Here is a 21,079-nt window from a genome sequence, read left to right as displayed (position 1 = left end):
GTTTTCTGCAAATTCAATAATCTTGTACGCATCAAATAGGCTCTCTGTTTGTGTTGTATGCACAAACTGAGTAGGGTTTGCCCTGCATATATTGCTTTGTCTTCTGTGGTGACGTTAACTTCCTGCCTGCTTGAGTGAGTGAAGGCCTTACATGCAGGACGTGGTAGTAACCATATATGGTTAAAATGAGAGGTACTGTGCAACAAACAGTGTCAGCGTGTGTGTGTGTGTGTTATTTTCCAGCCTTCCCACCCTATTCTGACCCTAAGGGGCAGAGAGGAGGAAACGTCCTGCCCATGTAACGTCAGATGGGAATCAGAAATTACAAAGCTCTCCCTCACTGCTACACCGTGGGTGATCACTCAAAGCCACAACCACATACACCACTTAACAAACCTGAAACAGGAAAACACGTTTTATTTCTGAACTAAAGCTGTAACACATTTTAGCGCTTCTCTCTGTCATCTTTTCTGAGAATTTTAGACTCCACCCCCCACACTGAAACTCTGTCCCTGCCTCCATGGTGACTGCACTGATTTCCTGCACTCCTCCAAGACTGAGGGCGCCTGCTTGCACAGTCCATTACCAGGAAACAAAGCTTCACCCTTGCATCCTCTCCCCCAGATATCCACATAATGCCTGACACTGCTCAATACAGTGACCAATCCTCCCTCTCATCTCCCGGAGCCTTGTGATGACACAATGTTACTGTGATTCACAGCTAATGTGCGCGAGTGCGTAGGTGATGCGCTGTAATTGGTCCATATCTGCCGTCACCCTCGGTGTGACGTCCACTGAGAAAATGAGGCAAAACTATAGCTGATCCTCGTTCAGTGAGGAATTGTATACAGCTTTGAGGCATGCACACACAGATAAGAAGATTAATGTGACCTCGACCCATCTTTGTCCCTCATTCCTTGCTCTTCTCTGTTCAATATGTGATCCCCCTTATGTTTTTTTTTAAATTTCTCAAGCCTGTCTCCTTTGTCTTTTGGGATCTATGCAACAGCTTCTTCTCCTCCAATCATACCTCTGCTTTCTTTCCCCACCCACACTCTGCTCTTGCTGTGCTCCTTTTTCATTCATTCATATTTTACTGCTTCAGTGGCAATAGTCAGTCATCCCATAGAGCTGGATCTTTTCCTCATTATAATCTTTCTCGTTGCTTCTATTTGCATTCCACCAGCCTTCCTTCCTAAGGGAATTTCACTTTTATCTCTTACTCTCTCACCACACACTCCTCCCTCTTTCTGGTTGGTGCCGTCCCGTCTCTTCTCATGTGCAATTCATAGCTCTTCCTCTCCTCCTTCCCAATTCGTTTCTCTCTAGTTTTTTTTCTCCTTTTCTGTCTTGTTTCTTTCTGTCTTCCCCCCACAAAGTCTAGTAATGAGGTGTGACAAACCCTGCTACCATAGCAATAAGGTTTCGTAGCAACGCAGTAGCGGCAGCGTGGTGGTGGTGAGGGGTTAGACAGTTACCGATCTCCACAAACAAACCTCCCCTCAACTTTAATTTGATGACACAGAAACACCTAAAAAGTGCCCTTAAAAACACAACTTTAGCTCAAAAGATTCAGCAGTTAACAGGATGTTTTTTCTTTAAGGGTGTCTGCTGAACTGACAGCACAATCAACCCCTTCAGCTAAAAAACACAAAAACGTCTGCACGGAGGTGACAACTTTGCTAAAGGGATTAAAAAAAAAAAAAAATCTTTTTGACAAATTTAAGGTTCATGTGTTTTTTTTCCCCCCTGTCACAAATCATATTTTCCTGTCCACTGTGACATTAAACTGCAAATGAGGAGAAATAAAAGTCACAACATCCCACACTACTCTTTGTCCATCTCAACCTCGATAAAACTGAAATTCCTGCCCCCAAAACATCCACTGTGGAAGTCGGTGGTTAAACTGACCCGTCATCACCAGCAAAACTTTTCCTTTTAACTGAGAAAATCAAACCTTTACCGTCACCCAAAAACTTGGGTGTATACAGTTTTTTGTAGCTCACTTTTCACATGTACTTCTCAGTGGCCAGACTTCTCCTTATACAGCAGACCCGCGAAGACCTTATTCCTTGATCATTTTTCACATCCAGAGGCACTTCTAAGGTTGTTGCACCTAAATCTACAATTCATCAGTTCAGCTGACTCAGTGGTTCATTTTCAAACACCTGCTGAAAACTCGTTTTATATGGTAGCCTTTCTTTAAACATCGATTTATATCATAAATAAGAATTCATGCTTGAATGCATCTCTGCATTTACTGCATTTAAGGCACATTTCTGATGTTTGTGTTTCATTCAAATCATGAAGCATGTTATAACTGTTAAGAAATGCTATAGAAAAAAAAAATGATTAAAATTCAGCCATGCACTAGCATTTATTATATGGATCTTATTGGATACAGTAAACAATTAGCATAACACTCTCTCAGTATTATGGAGTCTTTGTGGGGGCTGTTTGGATGCACAATCCATGTAGAAAAACACCATCTGTCCCTTGATTCCTCAGTCATCCCCCTCCCCATATGACCGCTATCCAAACCCCTATACTCTGCAAAACCCCCCGTCACATCCACACCCCACTCATCTCTAGTGTTTGACACAGACTTTTGGATAAGATATGGATATGCCCTGCCTGCCTCTCTGTACAGCGCTCTCTCTTCTACAACAAGCTGCAAAAACAAGCTTCTCCTTCAGGTTTCCTGGTGGATTGTGTGTCGTTTTCTTTCTCCAAAGTAAAGAGGCTTCAACAGCTGTACCTCTCACATAGTTTTTTCTAATTAGAGACTAAAACTGTGCTGAAAGATTTGTTCTAATCTTTGTGTACGTCTGAATTAATGTGTGTTGTTTTTTGTGTTTTTCTGTGCTTACTTTAGTGGACGTAGACAAGTTCCTGGAATTCTATTATACAAAGCCCAGACATCTTACTATTATTTGGAGAAGTGAAACTGAAAATGACAAATTTTAAGGCAGTGGAATGCCTACTATAACAAGTTTGTGGACAGAGATAATATTTTAAACTTACTCTATGATTTGACATCCAAAATTAACTGCAAGCAGTTCAAGAGGAAAACAGTCTTTAGCGAGCACAAATCTCCCCGACTCTCTATTCTGGCTTTCTCTTTTCTATTAAGGCAATAAGGAATGACCCAGTTAAGGAGGATATTTTGGTCAGTGGGGTTTCTTTTTTTTTTTTTTATAACATATTATAATTCATTTGGGTGTTTGTAATTTTAGCAACTGCAAGAACAACCATAGTGTTTTTTGTGGTTACAAATTAGACCAAGATAAGCTACTAATTGCAGAAAAATAGGAGCAGAGAAACTGGGTAGCTCAGTGAACCCTGAGTGTTGCTGTACAACAAGAAGTATTCAAACTGCATTAATAATTTGGTGTGGTTTTAAAAGTACAGGAATGTTGGCAAATTGTATCCACATCAATATGATACGCTATAAAAGCGCAAAAATGTAAGTCCATATAATCCAGTTTGTAACCATCATAAATGGTAAACAAAAGGCTATAACACATGAACACTGGTGAAGGGGAATCCTCAAACAAGCAGGATATTAAAAAAGGCCTAGATACTACACCTTATTTTCTCCCCGTTTACATCCTTCTACAAACACACTGAACACTTTTAACCTAGATGTTTGGAAACAACTGCACGGACAGCGTCCAATGCAACAGTTTGCCCTTCTTGAACGAACTCACTTTGTATACTGCTAAGCTAGCAGATTTTAGCATATTTGTTTTAGTAATTTACATTTGATATGAATAATTTGCAAAATAACTAGTAACCAAAGCTTCAACATAAAGGTAGTGGAATCAATTATCTTGCCCACTTTAAACACTGCCAAGTGGGTATCACTGCTAGAAAAAGTGAGGTTGACTATAGGTGTCAGCCTCCAGCCTAATTTACAAAAAAAGAAAAAGAATCAGCTAAATTTAAACTATTTAAAATAAGCAGTTAGTCTTTTGTTTAGTGGACATTCATGGGAGCATGTCAAACGCTGACACAATACGCTCATGCACCCACCCAGCTGTGGTGGAAGTGGACAATACACTAGACAGCAAAAAAATAAAAAATAAAGATGTAAGGGAACAACAGAAACAGCGGTCAGAAAAAAGTGGGCAAATTGATGTGAACTTTGTTGTAGAGTGTTTTTTGACATGCACTGGATGGTGGGTATAATGAGGTCCTTGAGCAAATGAGCTTACATTCAGTATTACAGCCATAAATGTCGCAACGTCTTCTTGTCTAACAAGACTTTTTCTCTTCAAATCTCAATAAAGGGAAACTGAAATTCTTGCAAAACACATTTAAGCAAGGCCCCTTTTCATATGTTCCAGTCTGTACATCTTTTGATTATAAATGCTGAGTTGTTTCTGTTCTAGTTTGTCTCAGTTTTAGTTTGCATGACTATGGGCCTCCCAGCTTCAAATGTGTTACTTGTGTCAATTTCATGCTTGATTTCTCAGGGCTTTGTTTTAAAGCAGTGAGCATGCAGACGGACGCTAAAATGGAGCAAGACAGAATGTAATCTGAAAGCTGGTCGTGTTAGACTTACTACCAAGTTTAACCATCATTGAATTTTTAAATTAAGCATACTTTTCTACTGCCTCTTATGCACAAACACATGGCACAGTGTTATACTCGTATGTTGTACAGCTGAAGTTTAGTTCAGCAGTGAATATTATGGATATTCCCAATGGGTTACCTGGCTCTGTATCTTGCTCTGCTGTTTGAGGCGGAGGTTCTCTGGAGTGTCAGTCACACAGGTGAAGCTTGACTTGGGGTAGTGTCTGTAAAATAAACACAGAACGGCAGAGATTGTAAATACATAGTAGACATGCATAGGCAGCTGCCAGCTTCCACTGAGACTCTCACTGTGATGCTCAAGACTAGAAAAACAGCACAAGTCAAGCAGTGTGCAGTCTGTGGCCCCACTCTGGGGTCATTTGTTATTCAAGGTGGTCCTGAGGTTGAGTTAAGAGCCCCTGCATACAAAAAGCATGTCAGTATAACACACAACGCTCTGTCAGTGAGAGCCAAGGTACTCTGAGAAAGAGGAAACTAGGTGTGGGCTCAAGGTTGCAATGTTTTGTGGCGAACCATAGCAGGTGTGAAAAAAAACCCTGACACATATATGCACATATAGGCACACTAGAGGAACAGCATGCACCCAACACAGCAACAGAGTCAAAGAGATCATGGGCGAGTGTGAATGATGTCATAAGCAGCTCCTTTCAGCAAACCGCAAAGGGACCATTTTTTCCCCCCTCAACTGATTCTGGGAATCTTCTTGGCAGTCTCAGATCCGTAACAACCATCGGAACTCCAGCTGCTTAGGAGAAAATGCTCTGTTTGGAAAACATACAGCAAATATAAATACTGTTTTGGTCAGCATAAGCATGCTCACATGCAGCACACCAAGCAAAAGCTGTTCATTACATACTTACATAATGACTGCATGAACTGCAATCACTAGTTAATGTGTGCATTTGCGTGTATATGTGGCATAACTCAGTGTTTTTATACACTGGAGGCTTCTGAGTACAAGTAGCCTTCAGGTCCACAAATAATTGTGCCTGCCAGTTCAGTGTGGTCCTTAAGGCTGCAAAAGAACATGGCAGTAGTCCAGCAGGAGCGGAAGAGCCCAAACAGCTTATCTAACTGCTCATATGAACTGAAGTTCCCAGCCTGCCTCTTAGCACTGGGTGACCTCGAAAAATCTTTAACCAGTCTTCATGCCTCTGGGTAACCCACTTAGGCAATATGTTTACGGTTTCCTTGACAACAGCTAATTACAGCATACACCAGCTAATTTTAAAAAGGGACAATTTTGGAGAACGGGAAGTAGAAAAAAAGTAGTCAGATCTGGACAACAGCAGAAACTGGAACTGGAATTTCAACCCAAACAGCGTTTCTGTGTCCATCTACACACAGAGGTATACGGCTCTCAATTTCCTGAAGCAACATTTATCTACACATTTAGATGTAGTGGTTTGCTATCCTAGCACCTAAGGCGAGGTGAGCTAATCAAATCATGCAAATTAAAGTACACTTTCACTGCTCTCGGACATATAGTGATAAAAGCAAAAAGGCATTTTCCTATAGAAGCGCACTAACCTCGTTTGTTTATCGTACACAAGCAACTCACAGCTGAGTGCATACATTAATTACCACATTAAATCCTAAATTAAGGAGCAAAAAAAACCTTGTGGTCTAAAGGGAAAAAAGGCCATGGTACTATTGCTCTAATTTTTTTTTATCCATCAACAACGTTACAGATCCTTGACCCTATATAAATAATTTTTAAAGAATCTGTCCTTTTAATAGCAGTACTTTGTACATACTAGCAATTTTCTGTGAGTATGCTAGTTGCACTGACAAATGCCTATTTGTATGGAGAAAATTTTTTCAAACTGGCTGCTATCAAGCATCCCTACAGGTCATTTTACAAGCAATCTATCCCTTAAATTTGTCCGGGTATGTGTGCCTTTATCAAAGCTGGGAAACTAATATGTGCTTTTTGTTTCTAAAGCTGGGCGTGTCTAGTTTGCAACTGATCTGTGTTAACTGTGTTTATGTCACCTTTGTATCTGTAAACTGTTGCACTCAAGGGCTATTAAATTTCAGATACAAGCTTAGTGACTCAGTGAGATCTGAGAGGTGTGTGTGTGTGTGTCTTTCTGTCGGTGTGTATAACCAAGCTTATGATTCTGTGCAAGTTTGAGGCTATGAATGAGTCAAAAGAACACTCATCTGTCTGTCAGCTTGTATAACAAGGTAATAAGTCGCAAACGGAAAGGGGTGACACATGCACAAATGCTAAACAGGGAGTGATCAAAATGGAGGGGAGTGGGGTAGTCAGGAGGCCACGCATGTGTAATCACACACACACACACACACACACACACACACACACACACACACACACAAGCTGCCTACTGTGATGGAGGAGAGGCCTGTTTGAATAGTGGAACCAGGAGATGCTGTGGCCAGCTTGACCCTGTGAGACCTGGAAAGGTTGTAATGAATCATTCAGCAAGAACATTTCATCTACATTTACACAGCATCCTACTCAACAAGTTCAATGCGTAACTGAGGGGCAGCTAACTGTGAAATCTGAACAGCAGCCTCACAAAAATACACACACAAACACACACACAGTTGCACTATGTGCAACAGATAACAGTCTCTTTGTCAGTCAGCTTCCAGCATAAAAATAAATCAACTTGAGTTATCTTGTGACAATGGACAATAGAGTTAGACAATAAATCAGATTTTAATATCAATTACATTTTTTTCCCGCATCAATTATGAACTCAAAATAATCTGCTTAAAAGGATTACTCGTTTGCATCCATTTTAGCCACGAAGCTCTCATTTCTACCCGGTGCTCGACCGTGGCCCAGGACTTTCTTCACCCCCATCTGTACCCGGAAACATTCAAACAGTGGAGGTGAGCCAACAAAGACTAGAGGTGCTATTGTGAGCCAGAGTCAAAAGACACAATCATCAAAACCTAACTAAAAAGAACAGTTTTCAAGTGCAATATGATTTGGACTGTCATACTGACCAAAATAATAGTAATTATTATTTTTACTATAATCAGCTACAGTGTGACAATCAAGGGGATTTTTAAAGAACTTGTTGTTACATTTGTACATTAATTCCACACTATCACTATTATTATTATTGTTATTATTATTATTACATTAATGCAAAATTTAATGTGATAAATTTCTAACTGACACTTAGAACATAAGTTTGCAACTCTGCCCTCTTTGGAATGAATGAGCTTGTAGTGCTTATTAAACGTTTCCTTTTGAAGAGTTCCTCTCAAACTCTTTGAGGCACTGATAGTGTGTGCTTGGCTGTGTGTGTTTGGGGGGACAGCATGGTGAAAAGCAAAGAGGGTGTGCTGTTTTATGCACATAAAAATGTAGACACAGATACTAGATACATATAAGCCCAAAGAATATGGGGGAAAGTAACAAGAGCCAGACAAATGGAGGCCTTACAGTTGTTGAGCTAATATACACCCACTTATAGTCAAGAGTTACAGTAATCTAAATCGCTCATTTTATGTAAACACAGTATGTATATTATGGAGGGTGGTTATTGGTTATGAGCGATCTCATGAGGGTGGCGAGATACTTAGAAAATTGCCCAAGTCCAGAGGAGGTAAGGAAATTGCATTGTAAAAATAACAGTAAATCAAGGAATCATGAGATGCTATAACAACACTGTGTGATGCTCAAATGAATATCACATCAGCCATTAAGGTAGTATCCTATTATTTGGCTCCTTTAGTCTCTGGGGGGAATAATGAATTATCCTCTCTACTTATCCTCCTAATCTCCCACCACTTCTAACTATCTAACCAGAGATTCTCAGGGAGGAGGTGGATGGGAATACAGAGAAAATAAACAGCGCCTATATCACTTACTAAGTACAAATATAGAGGAGTAATGATAAAGTCGTTATCCCACAGAATAATAACAGGGGATGCGCGCTGCATTCCTTTCTTGAAGTAGCAGCAAGCTCTTCCACTGATGATGTTTACTCAAACAAGGCTGTTTTAAACAAACGGAAAGAGGCATAATAAACAGGCTCTGAAGGGCCTCCCTGCCTTACCAAGGGAACATCGGAAGCAGAAATTGGGAAAAGAAGAGGCCATTTTAATTTTTAGTAAACAAATGGGATAGTAGGATGAGATGTCACCTGCTGTAGGAGGCCAACAAGCTAAATATAAATGTGAATGGAAGTAGTGATAAGAGTCTGAGTTACACACTAAAACAAGAACAGATGTTTTACGACTAATAACAGTCATTAACATTACCACATATTATCATCATATATAAGCTTATAATTAGGCCTATAAACAGGTGTTTACACTCATTGTGGCATAATTAGACCTCAGCTGAAATCAAGCCAACAGGGAAAGTCAGAGGAGGCACAGTTGTACGAGTATACAGCACCTGTATGGCTTTATTTTAATTGTATTTTAATTGTTCTGCTTACATGGCAGTTTTGATTTATATACAGGGACAACAAAAATGCAGAGACGATGTAAATGTTTCAGTAGGAAAAGCTCAAGTATTAACTGTTAAACATCAGAGGTTCAATTCAATTTGGTTGGCTCAGTTTCAAAGTCCACTATAGCTTGGAGCTATTGTTTGTTGCAGTAAGACCTTTGCTTCTCCAGTTAAAAAAGGTCAAAATATGATGATAGATACACGTGTCTACTGTATAAACTGGCTGACCTACACAGCAGTTTAACCCAGAAATGATTTGCATTTAAAGGCAGGTTTTGCTTATCACATTTGGCAGTTAATCATTTCTAACTCGCTTTCTCAGGTTAAATTGCAGCTTCCCAAGCAGTTAGACATATTCCAACTTCAGAGAAAAAAGGGAATCAGATTCAGATCAATGAACAGAAAGACAAGGAAACTTTTTTTTTTTTTTTTTTTTTTTTTTTTTTTTTTTAAATGGCCACACCAAGCTGCCATCACCTGTATTACCAGACAGGGCACATGGTTGTTAGCAGCTTATGTGGAAATTTAAAAAAAAAAAAAAAAACAAAAAAAAACATGCACAGGCAACAACTTTTAGCAGCCAAATACACTGAGAAGAAAAATGTGGTTTCAAAACAAAAAATGAAACCGTAACATTTAGACTTTTCCTTAGCATTTGTATGTTTCTACCAGTCGATCAAGTTAGACTCTACACTCCTGTCTGTTTGGACTGTGCAGTTCTAATCAAATGAGCAAATCAGTTCAACACTTGGTTTTCTTATCTCAGTTTCTTTTTTTAAAAGGGGTGGGGCAGGGAATTTCTCAAATGCCTTTCTTACTCTGTTTCTGCACCAATACGCACCATGACATGAAACATACGACATGTTCGTGTCCCTCCAGCTGCTCGAGAGATACTGCAAAGTCCTTCTGGCTTGACAGTCATCTTGAAACCTCTGGCACTTACTTGCAGTTACTTTGAAGCATTTAACTCTGGAATGGCTATATTATAATGTCAATGTACACCCCCAAAAACCCCAACGAACAAAGGTTTTAATCACAAAGGAAGCTAAATCCTACATGTCACTGCTGACAATAACAAGCATACTACTTCTATTTTCACACTGAAGTTGAAAGTGACAATGGTAGCATGTTGTCTTGAGTCATTTCCTCAACAATAAAATGGCAGTTCAGCAAAAGAGCTTGTCAGAACATGAAGCCACGCCTCCTGCCTTCATTCCCTCTCTGAACTTCCACTCAAGCTCTCACAAACACACACAGAGGAGAAGAAAATCATTATAAGTAATGAGAGAGGGGAATTCCACAAATTCCTGATGAGCCTTTAGTGCTTAAGCGTGAGCAGACATGGTAGTTTTCAGTGTCCGCCTGTGTCACTGTAGAGGAACTTCAGGAATTTCCTTTGTTGATACCCCCCCTTCCCTACCGAGGAGAAGGGAGGGAGGCACTTTCCCACACCACATCGAGGCGTTTTCTCTGAAGGGGGAGCTGGAATAGTTACAGATAACCGGCAAGGGAGGGAAAGAGGGGCCTTAGTTGGGTCGCAGCACACACACACACACACACACACACAAACAGAGTCCCATTTCAGGCTGTGGACAAATTAAACACTGCTGTCACTCTGTCTTAGGGATGCAAGCTGAATTGCTTGAGTGCAAAACATGAGACATGTTCACTGACACACACAAAGTGATTAACTTAGGGACAACTTACGCATTGCAGTATGGTCTCTTCTCGAAGCCTTTGTAATTCTTCATGTTTAGAGTCATTTTGCAGACCTCGCAGCTGAAGCATCCTTTATGCCAATACTGTCAAAACAGAGAGGACAATAAGTTAAGCAAGGAGAGTTCGATTTATTTTACTTGTATACAAAGAGACGCTGATACATCAGCAAACAGAGGGAAGTGAAATGACAGAGTTAGGACAACTGTTAGGTCTGCGTCAGCTGGCACTGAAGAGTCAGAAACAAAACAACTTCTCCTTTGCTACCAAACTGTATTTGCTATTTATAAGCAGGTCTCGATACTCTTGTGTGAGCGAAAAAAGGATAGCTGTACAGTTTATGTGTTTATTTTCTTGTGGTCACAAATTTTCCCACCTTTACCATAAGCTATGAGGTTAAGTGCAAAGAAAGCAGCGATATACTTGCTACAGAGACTCTGCTTGGTGTGCAGGCCACTCTTCGACTCCCCTACCATTGTCACAAGATGTTGTGCCTCCATCTCCCTAGCCACCCTTTCTCCCTTCCTACCACCCACTCGCCCTCATGCCTCCTCTTCTTCACTCTTCTGGCACTGGGCTGATTTGCAGCCTGAAGATTCAGAGAGAGGGACTGAAGATTGGAGAAAACCGAGAGGAGGGAGGAAACATCAGAATCAGAATGGGTTTATTGCCAGATGTTGAGGTTTACAACATTAGGAAATTGCTGTAAGGAGTAAGGAGTAAGGAGCTGGAGAAAGCAAGAGGAAGGGAGCATGTTTGGGAGGGGTGGGCAAGAGAAAGAAAACGCCAGACAGTGAAGCAATGATCTGGCTGTTCCTGCTATCATCAAGGGAATGAAGGGAGGAGTGCAGAGACATGAAGAGAGAGAGAGAGAGAAAGAGTGAGTCCTTATTAACATGGCCTTGAGGCGCTTTGCCCTCCCTCTCTTTCTTTCACCTACTCTTTATCACTTTCTACACCAACTGCCCATACACTAAACACTAGTCTTCCAAACAAACAACAAGGAAAAGATGATTCAAAGCAGAGGATAAAACCACAGAAGCATATGGAAATACAACATCAGGTTCTGTTGTGTGCAGTGCAATTTGATGTGTTACAGGGTGCTTGGAATAAATCACTATGATGTTGAGGGTTATTGCATATGTACGCTGTAGATCGACAATGCAATCCTGGCACTATTATGAGTGGAAACATGCAGCACAATGGAGGCTTCAGAAATTATCAAATCAAAAGATATGGCTTCAGGTTGATTTTGAGATCAACTTTTGTTCTGTCTGGATGTTAACAGCCCACCCAGAGAGGTGTGTACTGACAACAAGCAAGTGTATGAATGTGTTTGGCATGGGTGTTTGTAGCTGGGGGTAAGCAATACTGTACTGAGGCATACAAAAGAAGCAGCACACAGTGGAAATCAGGCCTCGGCTCTCCTCAGCGGAGCTGTGATCCACAGCCAAACACACTGTGCCAAGCCTTCGAATGCAAACTCTTTATCCCACTACAACCCAGCTGAAGCCTGGGGGAACTGCAGATGGACACATGTTACTTTTTCCTGCTCTTCCTTCTTCTGTCTAGAACTACAATGGCAAATCCCTTCACAAACAACAGCATACTGCAAGCAGATTCCATTTCCTATAGCTTCAGCTGATCTGCAGCTGTGCTGGCAGCCATCTTTGCAGGTTGATCTACTTCCAACGCAGCAGCCCAGTATCATAGTCACTATTAATTAGTCTCTATTATTATCCCTTCCAAAATCCCCCAATTCTTTAATAATAAACTAGTAATAAATTATCCATGTGGAGCCTAAATAGACAAGTGTAAATGAAAATTCTGTTGAGTCACACACGTGAGCGGAGCATGGACCTTGATACTCCCGTTGTTTCCTAGAATAAATATTGACCTTGAGAACAAGTTTGCTGAACTCATCTGTTTAGCAAACTATCCCTAAGTCTTGCCCAACCTGCTAACCCAGATTCCACCATGGCAACCCTCATCAAGCGAGACCTTTGCTTGGACAACATGACCCTCTCGGGTGGCAGACACCCTACTCAGGCAGTTCAAAGCAAACAGTCTCTTCAACTGATCTAATCACTTGCAGACGACTCTAAACAGGTGCCGAAATGCACCGAGGAAACAAAGCCTTTTGAAGAGGGGAAATTATACAGCTCCAGCAAGATCTAAATATTCAAATTTATAGCCTAAACATCATGGACAGAGTAAAGGACCACCAATGACACTTTAAGTGCTTAGTATGCATTTAGCCTACTGCCCACAGCAGACATATCTTTAGGCGTAGCAGTGGCCATAGATGACATCATTGTGGTCACTCAACACCAATATGTGATACAATGCAAATATCAGCCACTCATCTTAGTGTAATCTGAACATTCTGAGTAATGGTATGATATATGAACACACTCTTTATATATTGACTTTACTTGGGTAGTTCACCTAGTTACAATGACACTCCTCCAAGTGTGTTTGGTTATTTTTTTTCCCCCATCTATCTGAGAGAACAGAGTGATTGATTTACTAGTGGAAAACCCCCTCTTTATTTGGAAATGTGTCACCTGCCAACTGTGGCTGGGCATTTTATGCATTAAAAAAAAAAAAAAAAAAATACTAGTTGATATTCTTCCACAACTATTTAACTTCGAAGTTCCCCAACTATCCCAAAGGCAGATTTGGAGCATGATAACGTTACCTGGTACATTTCATGCTGGATTAAGTTCTCTCTTACTGCTGAGTTTTTTTATTTCCTCTGAAGTCAAATGTCAGAATTGGAAGTGACATCATGCCTGAGCTGACTAAGTTTCAGTGGTATTGTTAGAAAAGCAAGGAAAACAGGATTTGTTTTGTTTCTAGAAATCTATCCCTGGCAATACAGTGCAACACTGTTTTTGTGGGATTAAAGACTACTGACATACATTCAAAGGTAGAGCCAGGTAGGTTCTCTGTGAATGGCGTATTTATCATGTCACAAAAACACTGCGTCTAAGTTTAATTCCTGTATTATTTTGGTAATGTGCATCCAACCAGACACTGGTTAAAAGAACATTTGTATTTTAGACAAAAAGTAGATAAATACTGAGGTGAAAATATTATAATGTTTTACAACTGAAATATCATGGTCATCCCTGGTCCTAACCAGCTAAACCAAGGCCTTCCCTATCTGCTGGGTGACCAGTGGCTCTCGACACTAGTACACCAACCTCCATCTCCACCATGCTGGACTGCAGCTTTTTACATGACCTGGAGAGCTACTCTAAACAAGAAACTGCAGCAGGTGCAAAACTGCTTCAGGTACTGCTATGTCACGCTTGCTGAACAAGGACTAGTGTTGGTAATGGTAGTGGCATTGAACAGCAGGATTAAAGACTCACTGGGAGGCAACTGATAAGATCCCTTTTGCAAAAACCCATACATGCACATAGCACCATGGGTGAACCCTCAACTCTACCCTGCCTTCTTTAACACCACCAACAAACTGCTATCACCTATCTATGAAAAGATGAGTAGGTAGCAGTCAGAAAGAAATGGACAAACAAAAATATGTGAATGAGAGAAACATTCCAGCCATGTGTTAGCGAGGTCATCCTGCAGTTAGCCCTGTCCAGCTCCAGGAAAACCTGGCTCTTGGGTGCCAAGACAGGATCTGGCAGTCAGCTATAAAATGAGGACACTGCAGAACTAGAGCCCTAGAAATAAAACACCATTTTTAAAAAAAATGCTCCGTCTCCCTGCATCAGCACAGCTCAAGGGCAGTTGTGTATGTACGCCTGTGTCTGTGTGTGCGTGAGAATTAACCCTGTCGGTGGATGTGTGTATTACTGTATGTAGGTTATATGTGTTAATGCATGATGTATTTGTGTCAGTGTGGACCCAACGATCGAGCCAAGAGCCGAGACGTTCACTCAGCCTCACAGCATCCTCTCAGTAAGAGTCAAATACAAATGGACCAAGTAAAATCCCATGTAGATGTATGGAAGGTCAGTAACCCTTTAAACACACAGTCTATGCAGACAAATCAGGAGGAAACTTACTGAGAGTCTGACCAGATGCATATAATAACATACTAAAAATATTCTGATAGAAGTGCCCGGCTTAAAGCATTAAGCAACCCCAGGCCTGTTGTGCCAACCACTTCTGATTTCACATTTAGCACATAATTAGGGCAGATTACTCACTCACCATGGTCCAATAGTAAACCAAACAAAACCAAATGACTGCTTTCAATAGATTTCAATAGAAATATTGGTTGGAAACACCATTTGGGCACCTCCTAAGTGACACTAAAGCAGACACATTTTCAAGGGCTTGGCTAGTGTTACTTTACCCATTTGATTAATTGACAGTCTCATTATCACTTTAACACAAAAACAGTTTCATTACTATCTATGTTCCACATTAAGTGAATATGCATGTTTCCGTCCTCTGTTAATCACCATATTAGACATGAGAGGAATTTAGTGCACCCAAGGATGTCTCCTGGTACCATAATGAAATATTTCCCTACCTATGGCTAAATATCCAGAAATTAAACTTCAGTACAGACAATTTGGGAAGTGGTATAGTTTGAAACATGCTGTGAGGGCTGTTTGTCTCCAACAGTGGCCAAAACCAACACACCACACACCACAGTGCACAGCAGCTCTGCGAGTGTGAATGATTAGTCTTCCACAAGATAGCACATGCCTAAAGACAAAGTTCACACATCTGGCTGGTGCTATTATAGGAAACTAACGAATTAATGTAGGCAGGTTAATTATTAGCCCAAATGATACCATTAATTTTTACCCAGGCCCAGGGCATTGCTGCTGTCCAGCAGGCAGACTGTGATTTGACAGGCTATGCCCCAGTATGCTATTAACTTTTCAAACTACACCAGACTAATGTGTAACATACACATATTTCTGTGTGGGAAACAAAACTACAGAAAAGACAAGAGACAGAGTTGATAAGAAATGCCAAAACACTTCTGCTTAAGTGTAAATAATCTGCATATAAACTCTCTAATCATGTGAAATGTGCGAGATTTTGTGTGATTTGTTGAGGGTAAAAGGTTATTTACATTTATATTAGAAGAAAAAAGATGCTTTCATTAATAATAATTATATCCACTAGTTTTTAATTTCCTGCAGCAGACATTTGCATATCATTAACTTTCTCTAACCTAAGATTCTTAGATAGGTCATTTAGATTTTTGTAAAACACTTAGTGGCATCTATCTATTTGAATACATGCAGGAATTTATCAATGTTGTCCCTTGGTGCAGACAAAAATAAACAATATATGTTGGCTAATGTTCACAAGAAACTCAAAAATGCTGAAAATCACATGGCCAGGTATTCTTTTTGAATTTTGCTATGTACCATGAACAGATATTTCCATGTTTTTTTCAGGTTCAAGAAAATTCATGAACCTGAAGAACCCAGGTGAGCTGGTATGGAAAAAGCCAGAACATACTTCTTCGCATTCCTTTAAAATCATTTTGGTCAATAATTTGACCAAAAAGCAGCTGAAATCTTGTTTTTTTGTTCAGAATGCAATCATGATCAAGTCATCAGATGTACGGGAAAACTATTTTTCCCTCTTTTTTTCCCCAATCCCTTCTAAAGGAAAATCAAAAATATGAACAAAAATTGTGGCCCAAGAATCAAGATGTAAACCCCTATAGTCAAGAAATGTGTGCAGGTACAAATAAGCATGTAATAGTTTGGGAAAACAAACCCCACATGTGCACTGGCTTCTTCACACCAAGCAGAAGTACCTGGCCACTTGATGTCGAGTCAACACCTCAGGTGATTGTGAGTTTAATGCGTGTTTGTGACTCTGAGTCATCAAAGAGATGTGACTGGTGGCAGTGGCTGCACAGAGTCCTCAACTCTTGTGACATTTGGATAACATGAATCAGCTCTCAAAATAATCTGTCTAAATATAGGCAAAGGCAGCAGACAGGTTCCTCTGAAACTAAGGTAAGGAGCAAAAATTGGAGCAAGAATAACAGAGTGAAAATACAGACATTACTTTACCTTTAAGATTTTTTTTTTTAAACCTACACAACATTGTGTAGCTTTTGCAGAATTACAAATTTGCATAAGACTAACCTACAAACAGTAAGGTGTTTAATGTTAGAAGTAGGGAGACTATTCTGCAAGCCAGAAAATTGTTATTGTGATTTTTAATAGGAGCAATTTATAAATTATAAACCACATTTCGGTACATAAGAAGAGTTTATATCACGCTTAAGTATAAACTGTACAGAGCACCTCAATTTGAACAACATTACCATTAACCAGATTTCTAACAACTTCCAGGGATTGAAAGGGAGCAGTACAACTGAAGCTCCCATCTTAGACACTATTGTTCCACAGCAGAGGAATTACACACTAACCACATTGTTAACAATGACAGTAAAAAAAAATGGGACACAAGTTAGCCATAACTCTAAAAGATTGGTTAGAGAGCAACAAAACATGTCAGATGCGAAGTTATAAACCAGACATTAAGAAAGAAATTGCTCTTTTTTTTGAAACGACCAGATTGTTGATGAAAACAGCAATTCTTCCAAGCAGATAACAGGTGGTGTTGGTCTACTGCTGTAAATGTTTATGTTTAGCATATTAGTTTGGACCCAAGTTACCTTATTAAAAAACTAAAGTCACACTATAACATTAACTGAGCAGAGACTGTGGTAGATCTGTTTTTTTCAATGGAGACTGGTCGCTTTTACAAGCACAGCGCCTTCAGTTCCTCGTTTGAAAGAGGTGTCTAATGGTGGATAAAGCAGTAAAAAACTTCTAAATATAGCATACATAAAAGCAGTATTGATTTTTCAGGAGGATAAATGCAATTTGGTGTGGACTCCATCCACAGCAGTATGTTGGTTAGCTTCTGAGCCGTTAACCATCATTGTAGGTAACACACAGACTGTGGATCAGGTCCTCAAACAGTCCCACTTCAAAGAAACCAAAACGTGTCATTGGGAAACTGCCTGCTTTTATGAACAAACTATGAAATGTTTATGAAATGTCAGTTTTAATTAAAGTGACTACAGTATTGCATGTCTATATTTACTTATATGAATAAAGAGATATCCATAGCATCATATATTGCCATGTACAAATATTAAGACATGATATTTGTTCAATTTTCCCCAGTTTGCGAGAACACTATTCTCACAGTTTAAATATGTGAAATCATTTAAACATAAAATAACAAATAAAAAGCACTTATAAAGCACATACAATGCTATTTCTTCTTTGTTTGCACCATAAAAGTTTTCCATTTCATTTTCATATAAATAAAGTTCCCATCTGGCTTTGGCTAATCTGTATATCTTCTGGCTTTCTGTCAAAAGGTTGCTTGTTCAGAGTTAGGCTGAGACTTACCTACTAAACTTGATACAATGTGGGAGATAACTGGTTGCATAAAAGCTGTGTCTGACATGCTTCAACAAATAAATTCCAAAGAACAATCAAAATATGTTGACCCAACTAACAGGCTCACAAGCCAAACATGTCGAAGTAGTGCATGTTTTACATACTTAATAAAACACAAGCCGTCATAACGCACACTCTCACAATATTTACATACATTTGAAAAAGCTTTAAACTTCAGAACTAATTAACCAGTTCAGCTAGTTTGTGAACACAACCACACATACGTCACAGTTAATTATTAATGAACCCCCTTAAAGATGTTCAAGAACTTTCATTTCACCTGTGGGTGGGAATAGTTTGCATATTTCAGTCATACAAAACGCAGACAGCATGCGGCAATGATAAATTCACAGACACTCCTGCAAAGCTTGTTTGAGTGTTTCTGTGACTCTGCACAGATACTCAGTTTAACTTGAAAATCCACACTTCCCGCTAAAGTGTTGAATCTATCGCTTAATAAAACACACCAATAATTTTATTTATCCAAGAATTGCATATCAACTTAAAGTGAACCTAGTGTGATTTGCATATTAGCCTGTGCTTTTAAAAAACACTTCCTTGTTAAAAGTTTCACTGGCTACAGTTCAAAAGCTGCCCTCAACTCAAGCGACAAAAAGCCACTCTGGTAGATATGAGTCGGACACTAGAGCCAAATATGCATCTCGTCTCATTACTACCAGCAAGCATTTTAGGTAGTCAAAGGAAGCCAAATGACAAGGCAAAACCGTTACCAACAACAGCTTGAACTAAAATTCACTTCCTGTCTTTACGTGTGTTCGGCTGCCCGCGGGGCCCTACCCCGCTATACAGGAATGCAGCTGTCAGACAAAAAAGCCTATGTGGTTTAGCCTCTCAAAAGAGGGATATTAAAAGAAGAAGCTTGTCAGGTTAAGATACTTGGTTTAGATTAAAAACACAGACGTGTCAGAGCCCTTAGGCCCCTGAGCATTCACCTGAGCTAGCCTGGTACATGAAAAAAAATCGTCAACTCTGCTGCTTAAAACAAAAATAGAATGGCAATGTGTGTGTGTCCCATGGAGAAGGGGAAAGGGAGGTTGTTTTGGCATGTCTAAAAGGGGGTGTGCGCTGATGTGGAATGGCAGCTAAGACAGACGGCGGGCTACACTTCTGTGCTCAGTTCAGAGAAGGGAGATAGCACAGCAGGCCACTGACAGAGCACGTTTTACGGGAGTGTCTGTCTGCTGGAATGCACGCTCCTTCAGGCTGAATTACAGCCTGCATTCAAGCTGTAGTTCAGGCAATTTGACTCACATTTACACTAACTTTCTAGCATGCTAAAATGACTTGTACTACGGTGCTTATGCAGGAAAACCTAAATGTATTTGAATACAGGGCACTTGGGGAAGACAACCGTGAAGCAGAGCAGTAACGTATCCAGTCAGAGCTGATGTTCCTTTAGATAAACTGCTTTGTGAATGTGTCTTTCTACACCTTTTCCATCTGTTAAGCCCAACAGATAAGACAACTCAACAGGCATTGATTTTCATTGACCATTCAGACTTCCATTAGACAAATTAGGTACTTGCCCCAGGTCCTTCTTTGGTCAGATATAACCTATGGATCATATATCAAGCAACCAGACCCCACCCTGATCAACACAGCGAGTGCAATCTCTCTTTACAGATTTACATTAGAAGTGATTGCTGCAATATTCAACACATTCTGGACACCTTTGCCTCATCAAAGCTGAAAGGGAAAGAGGAAGACGACGTGCAGCACCATGTTAACACCAGTTGTTGCTCCCGTGTAAATTGGTAGCTTCGACAGATCCACTGTGGCTACAATTGATTAGATTATACGTCTACTTTGCCTAAAAACTAACTAGGCGGCTCGACTAATCATCCCTGACCTGGATTAGCCAGTGAATTAGACACAGACACGTCCACATCAGTCCACGTTGTCTTCAACAACAGTGGACACGAAAAATATGACAACGGGACTATACCGTTCTCTTTATATATCGTGCGTTAATAGATAATTTTTAAATACACACAATGAATCTGCCATCGAGGCTAAAAACGTTGATTGTCAGGTTTCGTCAAAGCAGCGGTTGGAGCCAGGCCTAGACTAGACATGGCTCTCCGGAAGCACTGTGAAGTGCTGGTTGGGGTAAATCCGTACCACAGCTTGAGGCTATCATCTTTGGGACAAAAATACAAATTCCGGTCCCTTAAGATAACCCACCAATACCACAATGCGGTTTAATTTGATTTTAGTGTACGCACTGTTGTGCCGTCGCCTTCCAGACGTGAGTTAGCCGTTAGCCTGCAAGGCTAGCGAAATACCTGTCCAGCTGGGGTGTTCGATTCATTCACAAAAATATGTGAAATTTGTAGTTTTTGGGGTGCTGAAATAAGTTGAGTCACTGCACCACTCCACGGCAGTGTATCAGCATTAATTTAAGAAAGAAAGATACGAAAACGAGAAGGTTTCGGTTCTTACCTTGTCCAGACAATTCACTTTTTCCGTGGGGTAAACGACTAGATTACATCTGCTACACAACGGATTCATGTTGGAGGAATGCTCTTCTAGCTAGTTAGCACAGAAAACGCCGATGATACTGGTCGTAGCTGTGTGCCGTCGAGTGTTTGCTCCGAAAAACAGCTATAATGTATGATTAGAAGCAGTAGCAGACCAACTCTAATCTAGTTGTATGTAGGAAATCCAGGAGGTTGTTGTCGTTGTAGCTGCACAGCTGGCTGTCAGTCCACTAACCAGAGACGGAAAGCGCGCTCCCGCCGCCCCCCTCTCTTCCTCCCTCGACTGCGCGTGTCCGAGCAGAAAGGGAAGAGGTTGTGTAGGAGGATCCGTTTTTTTGTTTTTTTTATGTTTGTTTTTATTTCTGAAAAAGAAAAAATAT

At 40.3% G+C, this 21,079-nt stretch overlaps 1 protein-coding gene across 2 annotated transcripts in view; it reads right to left on the bottom strand.

Annotated features, from left to right (window-relative positions):
* The window catches only part of lasp1 (LIM and SH3 protein 1), a 30,997-nt gene extending 10,026 nt beyond the window's left edge, over positions 1–20,971 (bottom strand). The window contains exons 1-3 of one of the 2 annotated variants that reach the window (XM_085271891.1): positions 20,662–20,971; positions 10,751–10,845; positions 4,718–4,802 (exon numbers count right to left, since the gene is read on the bottom strand). In XM_085271891.1, the coding sequence (XP_085128017.1) occupies positions 4,718–4,802; positions 10,751–10,845; positions 20,662–20,730 (249 nt within the window). In that variant the 5' untranslated portion in view covers positions 20,731–20,971. The remainder of the gene's footprint in view (positions 1–4,717; positions 4,803–10,750; positions 10,846–20,661) is intronic. The other variant, XM_085271892.1, reaches the window with a different exon arrangement.
* Between the last annotated feature and the right edge of the window lie 108 nt (positions 20,972–21,079).

Source organism: Mchenga conophoros, linkage group LG4 (assembly GCF_057382185.1).
Source record: "Mchenga conophoros isolate Kocher_MC1m ecotype Shallow Benthic linkage group LG4, M_conophoros_male_GT1.1, whole genome shotgun sequence".
NCBI classification, from domain to species: Eukaryota; Metazoa; Chordata; class Actinopteri; order Cichliformes; family Cichlidae; genus Mchenga; species Mchenga conophoros.
The sequence above is the reverse complement of the archived record's forward strand: the minus strand, read 5'-3'. Positions and strand labels throughout refer to the sequence as shown.